This window comes from Lipotes vexillifer, unplaced genomic scaffold, assembly GCF_000442215.2.
Source record: "Lipotes vexillifer unplaced genomic scaffold, Lipotes_vexillifer_v1.1 scaffold1154, whole genome shotgun sequence".
Lineage (NCBI taxonomy): Eukaryota > Metazoa > Chordata > Mammalia > Artiodactyla > Lipotidae > Lipotes > Lipotes vexillifer.
Window position 1 is genome coordinate 367,473 of NW_006770904.1, and position 12,502 is coordinate 379,974.

The window sequence follows — 12,502 nt, forward strand, 5'->3', positions numbered from 1 at the left end:
AAGGCAGCTCCCTCCCACCTCCAGCAGTGCCAGGGCTGTTGCCAGGGCCTGGATTCCTAGAGGCTTTGACCTGCTCCTGGCTCCCAAGGGCCACATTAGGAGCTCTGAGCAGAGCCACGCTTACTGACTGTCCTCTTTCCCCGACTTACTGGGCAGGTACATTACATGTCCCAGCATCACCTCTCCATCAACAAACGGGCAAGGAAAGAGAACACTGGTTTGCAGCAGCGGCAGGAGGGCTCTAATACCACACCCCCGTGCCTCCCATCTCTTCTTCTGGGATGGGCTCAATCTCTCTCCTTGGTAGAGAAGCAGCAGGTAAGAGTGAGGGTCCTCGCCAGGCTCAAGCCCGAGTCGCTGTTGAAGAATGAAGACCAGGGCAGAAGGGGTGGCCCTGAGAGGCAACCACGCTGCTGTGGAAGGAGGCCCTAGGGCCACCCCTGTGGAGTCACCTCCAAAGAAGATGTGACTCATCAGCGAAGAGAAAATAAATGAAGATGATCCAATTCCAGGAAACCGACACGAAACTTCCAACAAGACTGGATCCAATCTGTTTGCAATATGCCTTTTAGGGGAACTGAAGGCCAATTCTGTGTGCTGAAGAATTCTGCTTAACATTCACTGTCATTTATTGGACACTTACTGTATGCCACGTAATAAGACGACTGATGTATACTGTCACTTGTTCCTCACAAACAACCCTGACGAGGCTGGTGGTGTTATTACTATCCCTGTTTTAAAGATGAGGAATCAAAGGCAAAAAAGCAGTGGTATCTCTGAGACTGAAACCCTGGCAATTAGATTCTGGAGCCCATGTACTCAGCCGTGATGCAGGGGCTGCCTCCAGATTGGCCATGCTGCCTCGTGACTCTGATAAACACGGAAGCTGGTCTCTAGTTCCCTCCTTCCCCCCAAATCTGGCGGGCCAGCGCTGTAACTAACTAATGTGACCTTTCAACGTCATTAAGTAGGTTCAGGTTAGGTTAACAGTTAAGAACGTCTTCATACAAGTCAAAACAGATTTAGAGTAACCTTGGGAGAGCAGGAATAAGATGGTAAAGGATCTAGAAACCGTCTCAACAGACGATTCCATGAACTTGGGATTATCAGCCTGAAAGAGAGAAGCCACTAGATAAAGGGAACAGTAACTATTTTTAAAGATTTGAAAGCCTCTCACAGGAAAGGAAGAAGAAATAAGACTGGGACAAGGGATTATAGTAAGTACCACTTTTCACTTAACCTAAGAAAGAACTTCGTAGTAATCAGCCCTTCTGGACAGTGGGGCAGGCTATCTTGGAACCTAGGGAGGGTCCCATTCCCACAGAGACCAGAGGACAAATCGTCAGAAAGGCTACAACAGGCAGCAGGCTGGCTGCCTTGGTCTTAAAGGTCCCTTTCAATTACAAGATGACTATTTATTCAAATTTATAGTCCAAAGTCAGGCATTCATGCTGTCAAATTCATCATTCGACTTTTGCATTACCTACAGTGTTTCACCAGGATCAGACCATGGGGCTGGACTAACACCCTGTAGGGCACGAACGTTCCACGAGATCTCAGGTTCTTTGCGGGCAGAACGCCTACGCATTCAGTAATGTTCCCTCCTTCTTGCAGTGCTTTTTGGGGTCACTGGAAATTGTCAGGAGAAAAAAGGAGTTTCATCCTTTCTGGATGAAACTTGGACAGAACAAGAGTGAAATCATGTTGACAGGTAGGAGGGAGGATTTCCAGGTAGTAAAAAGAAAGGTGACATCACTGGAGACAGTGGCAGTTCCTGCACTAAACTGAAAGGTGGCCCATGACCCTGTTCTGCTCCCAGATCCTTCTAGGACTCCTGGAAGACGACGTGGATCCTCAGAAGCATTCTCAGTCTTTGTCTGGCAAGAAGACATCGCTTTCTCTGTAGGGCTATCTTTGTTTTTCTTTTTTTTTTTTTTTTCGGTATACGGGCCTCTCCCGTTGTGGAGCGCAGGCTCCGGACCGGCAGGCTCAGCGGCCATGGCTCACGGGCCCAGCCACTCCGCGGCACGTGGGATCTTCCCGGACCGGGGCACGAACCCGTGGAGCGCAGGCTCCGGACGCGCAGGCTCAGCGGCCATGGCTCACGGGCCCAGCCACTCCGCGGCACGTGGGATCTTCCCGGACCGGGGCACGAACCCGCGTCCCCTGCATCGGCAGGCGGACTCTCAACCACTGCGCCACCAGGGAAGCCCTCTGTAGGGCTATCCTGATGATGTAGGCATTAATTCCGTGTCCTGGTAGGTCCACCAGAACAACACTATGCCTTGGCCTACGGTTGGTGGGGAGGGAGACAGGAGGTAAGGAGGGTCCGGGGGTGACACAAAGCTCAGCTGCCAAGACCGTGCTGCCCTTCTTCCAATGTCCTCCACCTGCAATGTCCCGATATCTCCTTTCCTTCCCCATTTGCTGTCTTTGATTCATTTCAATAAAGAACCTGACCCAGTGTAGGTCCAACAGACTGATTCATTGGTTTACATTCGACTGAAATATTCTATAAATACACACGGAAATTACTGAACTGAGGAATATCACATAACTTATTGGTTAGTACTTCCAATGGAAACTTTAAATGGCATGTTTTAGGTGCAAATGTATTTAGCAATATCCTACTAATATGCTCTCATGAGTATCTTTTTCAGATGCTCATTATCTCAGGAAGAGATACAAAAATATACTGGGGATTACAGGAGACGTGAGGGTAGTAAATTACATTTACTGCTAGCTGTCTTTAGGAAAGCAGTTGTGCTATACTCAAAAGAGTTCTGGATTTGCAGGAGGACGATCCAGGCTTGAAGGCTCGGCCGCTTGACTTACTACCTAGGACAGTGCTTGTCAAAATGTCTATGGGGGTAAGGCCAGACACTACCAAACTCTTAGAGGAAAACATAGGCAGAACACTCTATGACATAAATCACAGCAAGATCCTTTTTGACCCAGCTCCTCGAGAAATGGAAATAAAAACAAAAATAAACAAATGGGACCTAATGAAACTTAACAGCTTTTGCACAGCAAAGGAAACCAAAAACAAGACCAAAAGACAACCCTCAGAATGGGAGAAAATATTTGCAAATGAAGCAACTGACAAAGGATTAATCTCCAAGATTTACAAGCAGCTCATGCAGCTCAATAACAAAAAACAACCCAATCCAAAAATGGGCAGAAGACCTAAATAGACATTTCTCCAAAGCAGATATACAGATTGCCAACAAACACATGAAAGAATGCTCAACATCACTAATCATTAGAGAAATGCAAATCAAAACTACAATGAGATATCGTCTCACACCGGTCAGAATGGCCATCATCAAAAAATCTAGAAACAATAAATGCTGGAGAGGGTGTGGAGAAAAGGGAACACTCTTGCACTGTTGGTGGGAATGTAAATTGATACAGCCACTGTGGAGAACAGTATGGAGGTTCCTTAAAAAACTACAAATAGAACTACCATATGACCCAGCAATCCCACTACTGGGCATATACCCTGAGAAAACCATAATTCAAAAAGAGTCATGTACCAAAATGTTCATTGCAGCTCTATTTACAATAGCCAGGACATGGAAGCAACCTAAGTGTCCATCATCAGATGAATGGATAAAGAAGATGTGGCACATATATACAATGGAATATTACTCAGCCATAAAAAGAAACGAAATTGAGCTATTTGTAATGAGGTGGATAGACCTAGAGTCTGTCATACAGAGTGAAGTAAGTCAGAAAGAGAAAGACAAATACCGTATGCTAACACATATATATGGAATTTAAGAAAAAAAAATGTCATGAAGAACCTAGGGGTAAGACAGGAATAAAGACACAGACCTACTAGAGAATGGACTTGAGGATATGGGGAGGGGGAAGGGTAAGCTGTGACAAAGCGAGAGAGAGGCATGGACATATATACACTACCAAACGTAAGGTAGATAGCTAGTGGGAAGCAGCCGCATAGCACAGGGAGATCAGCTCGGTGCTTTGTGACCACCTAGAGGGGTGGGATAGGGAGGGTGGGAGGGAGGGAGACGCAAGAGGGAAGAGATATGGGAACATATGTATATGTATAACTGATTCACTTTGTTATAAAGCAGAAACTAACACACCACTGTAAAGCAATTATACTCCAATAAAGATGTTAAAAAAAAATGTCTATGGGGAGGGACCAGTTTTGTTGGTCGGTTGGTTGATTTACATATTTAAATTTTTAATCCATCACAAACTGATGCTTTCAAAAATATAATAAAAATGCACAACAAATAAAACCCCTTCTTATCATAAGACAAAAAATTATCCTGTCAAATTGTTATGAAGGTATCTAAAAGCTTGTTCTCAATTTCTGTACAATTTCTGCAGATGGGCACCAAGTTTGAGTAGCTGGCATTGGGGGACTCAGCCTTCCTTAGTTTCTTTGCTGACTCAAGTCTCCCTAGGTGGTGTGAGGATTAAGATAATAATAAAGGTATGTATTAATAACAGACTAAAAAGTGCCAACCAAATTTTAAATTATGACTGTCCTCATTAACGATAGCAGTAGTTGAAAATGATGGCAATGGCCAAATACATTATTTTTTCAGTGAAGGGAGATATTAACGTGAACGTATCAAGTCAGAATTCTTAGTGATAACTTCTCTTGGAGTCATTAATTTTCCAAACATAGAATACTTGGCTGACGCACAGGGAGGGAAACGCCACTGAGAGTCAGGAAACTACAACAGAAAGCTCTCGGCTGTGTCCATCTCGCCCGTGGCTGTCTGCCTGGTGACTGGCTGCATGCTTTCCAGGCTGCGGTTTTCCTATCTGGTCTGCAGGACCCAGTTAACTAGACTGGGTTGGAGTCACACAGGGAAATAGCCACCTCTTGGGCACAAGCGAGGTGGTATTTGAACACACACACAAACACACACACACACACACGCAAGCGATCCAAAACCAGCAGGAGAGATCTCCCTGGGTGGTGGGGAGTCACGGTGTCCGTTGCAGCCCTGCCCTTGGAATACCCTTGGCAGTTCTCCCTGCAATGCTACTGGAGGGAGATTCTGATGAAAGAGGGGACTTCACCAGCTGTTGGTAAATATCTGAGGCTCAAACTCGTGTATCAGACTACCTCTGCCACTTCCGCCATCGGCAAGAACGAGGGCGTACCTCTCCACCTTTCCCTCTGTTATTCCACCACCGCCCTGCCAGCTCTCATCTCTTCTTATTCTACATTCACATTGTTTTTTACATCATAAAAGTAATATATACACAAAGTAAAAAATTAAGCAGTACAGAAAGATACAAAATATAAAAATAAAAGATTTTCTCCCCATCTCCCTGCCCTAGGGGTTACCACATTAATGATGATGTGTACCTGCTTCCAAAACACGTTAAGGTCTACAGAAGCATGATATGTACGATCTATCTATCCACCTACCCACTCACGCATACTCACATGTATACATATGCACTACTTTTTCTTTTTTGATAAATGTGACTGTTCTGTAGTTTGGCAACTGGCAACAGTTTTTTCTTCCATACGCTCCTTGACATTCAGATTCTGGTCTGATTTTACCTTCACCCCCCCCCCCCGAACCTCCCCCCCAAGTGGGTGTGAGCCCTTGCTTGCGCTGGTCTTCTCACTCCTTGGTCATGGTCGGATCGCCAAGCCCTCCTCTCCTGCCCTCACCCCTTCCCTCCATTACCTTTCCAGCCTCTGCATGGTCATGGCCAGCGTTTTGTTCAGCTCATCTATCATCCTGCAGCCCGAGGGGTGCATGGGGAGGGAGCCGGTGGTGGCAGGGAGGTGCTGGCTGAGGCTGCCGTACTGCAGCTGGTGCTGGATCTGGGAGGGCAGGACGGTGTGGTGGTGCTGGGCCCCGCCCTGCTGGCCGCTCTTCTGGGCCGCGTAGGACGCCAGGGAGAGGTCTGGCCCCCCCATGGGCATACAGATCATGACTTTCTTTGGAGGTAGCGGAGGCGACAGCTTCACTGGCAGACAAGGCAATTTCACAGGGGCGCCAGGATCTGCGGCAGAAGGAGGGCGAGAGGCAGATGTGAGTTTGGGGGCATCAGAAAAAACGTAGCACACCACAGGTGCCCACCTGGGGACCGTGGTCCTGGAGGCGGGCCCCTGAGATGAAATGCTTCAACCGAAGAACCGGCAGGTGAGCGCCACTCAGCAAGCACCCGCCAGCTCTCACTTCCCGCTCGAAGCACGCTGCCCCCAAGGGCCCTCAGGGACCCAGGTGCTGGCGGCGTGTGTCACACAGCTGCCAGGCTGAAGCTCACCAGCAGGAAGGGGGAATGCGCTCTTCTGCTCATGGAAACCCAAGCACCTTCAAAGAGACCTTTGCTAGGACGCGCGTAACGCCGACAACTGCGCCTCTGTAACGTGGAAATACCCTCTCGGCTGGCGCTTTCTAACAGGCACGGGATTAGAAGCCAGCCCTGGGTTCAAGTCCACTAAGACTGTCTTCCTCCAGAGGTGACTTTAATGCCACCGACCTTAATCCCCTCATGTGGGGATGCTCGTCCCACCGGAGAGGAGGCTTTCTAGGATTCGTGGTCACAGAAAAGGGCTCAGATGCCCCGCGCCGGGCCTCGGCGTGAGCACGGTGGCTGGGCTGACCACTCATGTGGCATCCACGGTGGGCTCTCCCCACCGTAGGGAGGCTCCGACAGGCACTCTGGGGGCCTGATGGCACCTGCACGCACCCCACCCCTTGGTTCCGTGACGGTGGCACTGAAACTTCCCAGAGATGCTCCAAATTAAGGGGGGCTCCAGGTCAGACAGACCAGCCCTCAGGGTGTCTTTGGGATGACCTTGTAGTCCCCTGTCTGGACTTCATATTCCTAAAAATCACCTAGCCCTGGGGACTGCGGGTCCATGGCTGAGTCCTGTGGGCTGTAGGCCACCTGGGAGAAGTCGGGCCAGAGGGCAGTGGCAGGTGGGGCGTGTGTATGACCTCACACCCGCTGTCCATGCCGGGAGCACTGCAGGCTCCTGCCTCTTGGTCTCTGAGGCCTTCGATGTTTTTCCAACTGTATCTGCCTGAGTGCGGCCTTCTCCAGTTTGACAGCCTCAGTCCTGCCAGAATGACATTCTTTTGGCACATATCTGATCCTGTTGCCCTCCAGTTTGAAACCTACCAATGGCCTGGAAATAAAGCCCAACTTCCTGACACATCATCAAGGCCTCTTTGTGCCCCCACTTTATCTCTATAGAGTCTGTGCTGGTTCCCCTGGCTAGAAATAACCTTGCCTGTTGCACCTGAAAAGCTCCTTTTCTCCTGGGACACGTCCTGCTTTCCTCCTGTGGGTTTGACTTCCTTGCTGACCCACGCTCGGTCTCCCTCCTCAGCTAAGTCCCTGGCTGGCCTTTGTCCCTCACGTGCTCAGAAGGGCTGCTGTGTCTCCACTGGTGGCCTCGAGGCTCTTCACCTCCACAGATTTCCTCTCCTGTTTCACAGAGAAGCCCAAGGAGGGCGCTCCAGGCCCCCCCTTCTCTTTGGATCGGCCTTCTTTTTTCCCCATCACCCCAGGTAACCACCCTCACTCCTGAACTGCTGGGTTCCCCAAACCACCTGATGTTTCAAACCCCAGAGCCTTGGTTACCTGCCCTCAGTTCTCTGGTTTGTCTTCTGGGTCAATCCCTACTCTCCCTTCAAGATTCAGCTCAAACGTTACCTCCACTGAGAACCTTCTTGATGGGTTACATCACTCCCCCTATTCTGCAGCCATTGGACCCACTGTGGGCATGTGGTAGGTCGGTGCCAACAACCATGGTGATGGCGATGATGACAGTGACAGATACTGCCAACCCTCCCACCATGAGCCAGACAGTGTTCTAAGTGCTTTTCTTATCTCACCAGCTTATTCTCCTCAACAAGCTAGTGATGGACACACTATGATCTTCTCACTTTTTATAGATGATAGCCCTGGACTCTGAAGACAACTGTACCGTTCCTCCTGTTTACGCAGCTATCTCCTCCCACACAGAGCAAGGACCGTGAATAATTTGCCATTATAGCCTCAGCACCTTGTACAGTGTCCAGCTCACCTAGCAAGAGGCTCAACACGTTTACAGAAAGAGCCGAAGCTGTGACGCTCTGCTATGGGATAAATTCACATGTTGTTCAGAAATAGAAACTCTTAGGCGGGAGCATAAAATTGATGGAAACTTTAGGATCATGCAGTTGTGGGTATGTGGACACTAAACTGCTGATCCTACAGTTGAGATACAGAGAAGCCTAATAATTCCAGGGGGCTGAGAAGACTGCTCCCCTAACAACAAAGTGCGAACCAGTCATAACCAAGGGCTCCCTCCCGGACAGCTCATCCTGTTCCTGTGAGCCTCCAAGCACAGGACACAAGGTCACCATGTTCAGGACCAAAGCAGGCAGTGCTAATTCCAAAGTGGCTGAGATGCAGAAACTCAGCACCCCTGTCTGGGTCCTGTTACTGAAGGGTACACTCCTGTGGCTCTTGGAAGCCATAGCGTAGACCCAGCAAGTACAATGTGTCCTGAAGTGTTAGGGTTTTCATCCAGGGACCCTTAACCCACGACTCCTTCATTTGTGGGTCTGGTTGTCTAAGGCAGTAGGGACTCATTTGCTTGGGCAGAGCCAGGAGGGCAGCATGGAACTGTCTGCCTAAGAAGGGTCAGTGATACACTGATGGATTCCACCCATCTTGCTAAGCTATAACTTTCTGCACACACAGTATTTCTTGCCACTGCTTCCACAGCAAGACTTACTTGGCTTCATCACCAGAAAAATGGACCAAATGGATGCGAGGAATTCTAACAAAACAGGCAAGGAAGCCATGACCAACAGGATCAATTTAGTGGAGGTGGTTCCTTTCATCGTTCTAAGAAACACATGCCAGGGCCCATGGAGAACCCCTTTTTCTCCTTTCCTACCTGCATCTCTCTTCTGGTTGTTTCACTGCACATGGTAACCAATTAAATAGGGGTAGAGAAGGAAAGTGAATCATGTCAAATAATTTTTGGCTCAGTGGATTTGGTACAAACAGAGGAAATGAAGAAAAAGGTTAAAGTCAAGTGAAACTGTTTACTTTCAGTGCATTAGCTCTGCAGCCCCCATCTTTCTACAACATGTGGATAACTGAGGAAAGCCTGGGCAGCTCAGATTGGTAGTACCTTGGCAAGACCTATTTTTATATTCTTATGACATTTTTTTTTTTTTGCGGTACACGGGCCTCTCACTGTTGCGGCCTCTCCCGCTGCGGAGCAACAGGCTCCGGACACCGGGTTCCGGACGCGCAGGCTCAGCGGCCATGGCTCACGGGCCCAGCCGCTCCGCCACATGTGGGATCTTCCCGGACCGGGGCACGAACCCGTGTCCCCTGCATCGGCAGGCGGAGTCTCAAGCGCTGCGCCACCAGGGAAGCCCCTATGACATTTTAATACCAAGTCGTTCCTCATAACAGATCTGGAAGCAGGATTCGGAACCAGCCGCACGTGATCTGCTATTCTGCGTTTCTGGCTCTTCGTCTAACTCTCTCAAACTTCTGTGCTCTCTGCCCCTCTGACCACTACACCGGCCTGGGACCTCAGCTCCTTTGACTGTGTTGACAACTGGGTCCCAGCCCTTTAATCCATCCCCATCCTGTACCAAACGTCTCCCTACAACACACGTCATGCCTGAAGTCTCCCAACGGCTCCAGCAAACACTGCAAGTCCAAGGGCAACACTCCGGGGCCGTCCCTGTCCCACTCCACCAGGTGCCTCTCACTCCGGTTCGTCCTGTTCGGCCAGTTTTCACACAGGGTTTCCCAATAACCATGCTCATCCCTCCTCCCGGCCTTATCTGCTACTCCCTGATGAACAAAACTGCACTCACCCTTCAGAGCAAAACTGAAGACCATATTCCCCATCAACTTCGGCAGGAGAGGCAAATTCCTGGCCCTCACTTTCAAAGATTCAGATTCAGTAGGTTTACAGTGAGGCCCAGGGATCTGCCTTGTAAATAAGCCTCCAGATCACTCTGACCTAGGTGGACACCGCACTTGAAGAAAGTGCCACAAGTTATAGGACGGAGAAGCACAACATCATTACCAAAATTTGTGCTACTAGAAATAGAAGATAAACTATAAAATCACATTCATTTAGCTCTGTTAGCATCAGCAAATTGCTTAATCTGTTTGGCGTTCAGTTTTCCAATTTGTGAAATGGTGACGAATTAATATATCACGCGATTCATGTGAAAATTAAATAAGTACATAAACTGGGCTGCACAGTGCCTGACACTTGGCTCCTCAATAAACAGTAACTATAATTCTTGTTGCCATCATTGTCATCATTGCTGCACTGCTTCCTGAGGAAGCCCATCCGTCCTCCCCAAGGTTGGTTTAGGAGCTCAGCACTGAGCTCTCGCGGCCCCCGATTTCCCTTTACCACAGCATTTCATAGACGGTGGATTTAATCCATCTCACTTTTCTTGACTTGTTGCTAATTTTTATTTGCAGTAGGTGGACCTGATGTGTTAATTAAGTCCTACTGGGTGGAGCCGTTTCCTCATCTGTTCACCAGCAGGGCCTAGTGCAGGGTAGATGTTCCGTAAACGTTTGCTGATTTTCCTTCTCATCATGTCTTTAGAGCAGCGGGAAAAGGTAGAACTTAGGCAGCAGTTTCTCCTACACAAAGGGTCTGCTAATCAAAGAAAGTGTGGTTCATGGACTAAAAGCTGTGGCAGAACCTCTTGGGAGGAAATGCAGAGTCTCAGGGCCCAGCCCAGACCTTCTGACTCAGAATCTGCATCATGACAAGGTCCCCAGGCGACTCAGTACACAATCAAGTCGAGAACCATCCTCTAAGAGCCACCACTTTGTGAAGAGGCTGCTCCCTCCATCGGCAAAATGACAAGTGCCCAGGGCCTCCTGGAGGACAGGCAGCCTCGTGCTTGCTCTCTGAGGGCTGGGCGGGGCCTGCTAGAGGCTTCTGCTGCAGGCTGAGGGTACAAATGGTCTGGAGAAGTCACCACGAGCTTAGAACTCAGAAGAGTTGGAGTTCTGCGGAGCACAGGCTCCGGACGCGCAGGCTCAGCAGCCATGGCTCACGGGCCCAGCCGCTCCGCGGCATGTGGGATCTTCCCGGACCGGGGCACGAACCCGTGTCTCCTGCATCGGCAGGCGGACTCTCAACCACTGCACCACCAGGGAAGCCCGAAGAGTTGGAGTTTAATCTCAGCTCTAAGACCAATAAGCCCTGTAGCTCTGCCTGACATTTATCCTCCCTGAGCTTCAGTTTTCCCATGTCTAGAAAGGCAGCACTGCCCACTTTATAGGCCTGTTATGAGAAGTGAACAGATTATCATCTACACAACCTCCGTGTAAGGGGATAAGTGGGCTGAAATACAGCCTGAGGTCTGGCTTTGAGTCACCCAAGAAGAAGGGGCAGCTTTGTGTAATTCATTTCGCCAAAGGGCACCTTTTTATAATTTTATAAAATCCCCAAACAAGTTAGCAGAGGGCCTGAGTATAAAATACCCACAGTAGGTGGTGGTGTGATGAACTGGGAGATTGGGATTGACATGTATACACTGATGTGTATTAAATGGATGACTAATAAGAACCTGCTGTATAAAAAAAGAAATTAAATTAAAAAAAAAAACCAAACTCCAGTAGAGTCCTTGATATGCAACAGGAGTTCAACAAATGTAGTCTTAATTCATTCTGAAATAATAATAATATGATATATTCCGGGCTTCTCCCACAGGTCATTGTGAGGGTCAGACAAGATAATGTGGCCATGCTTTGTAAACTGCAAAGTGCGACATACATCTGCAGCGTTACAAACAGGACTCTTGGTATCCCTGTGAGAGTCTACCTCACCTGATGCTTCCCAGCCTGGGAGGGAGAGACAGCAGCTGAGAAATCAACACAGTGTGTGGTGGTTCCATTGTTAGTAAGTGGGTGAAAAAAACCTGGTGAAAGTGAATCAAGTAGCAGAGAGAGCAAAGAGGCTTCCGAGGCACCGTCCTAGGAGTCTTCCACGTTTGCAACACGGCGCTGCGGAAAGGGAAAAAGGCAAAGGTTGTCCAGGCTTCAGCGCGCCGTTCCGACGCACACGGTCCTGCATCAGTACTGAGAGCTGCTGGAGAAAGATGCAGAGCCAGGAGTCAGAAAACCTGGATTCTCTGGGATTAATTAGCTAAGCTAATTAATTAAGCTAATTAGCTAAGAAATTTAGCTAAGCTTCTTGGGACCCAGGTACTTTTACCTCTAAAAATCCAGGGATTAAAAATGCCTTCTTGGGCTTCCCTGCTGGCGCAGTGGTTGAGAGTCCGCCTGCCGATGCAGGGGACGCGGGTTCGTGCCCCGGTCTGGGAAGATCCCACGTGCCGCGGAGCGGCTGGGCCCGTGAGCCACGGCCGCTGAGCCTGCGCGTCCGGAGCCTGTGCTCCGCAACGGGAGAGGCCACAGCAGTGAGAGGCCCGCGTACCGCAAAAAAAAAAAAAAAAAAAAAAAAAAAAATGCCTTCTTTACCTTGAGA

The 12,502-nt window shown here is 49.1% G+C and overlaps 1 protein-coding gene across 1 annotated transcript in view; it reads right to left on the reverse strand.

Annotated features, from left to right (window-relative positions):
• The window catches only part of PHACTR1 (phosphatase and actin regulator 1), a 561,450-nt gene that overhangs the window by 62,628 nt on the left and 486,320 nt on the right, over positions 1-12,502 (reverse strand). Inside the window, exon 7 of the mRNA XM_007446414.1 lies at positions 5,691-6,012. Coding sequence (XP_007446476.1) covers positions 5,691-6,012 — 322 coding nt within the window. The remainder of the gene's footprint in view (positions 1-5,690; positions 6,013-12,502) is intronic.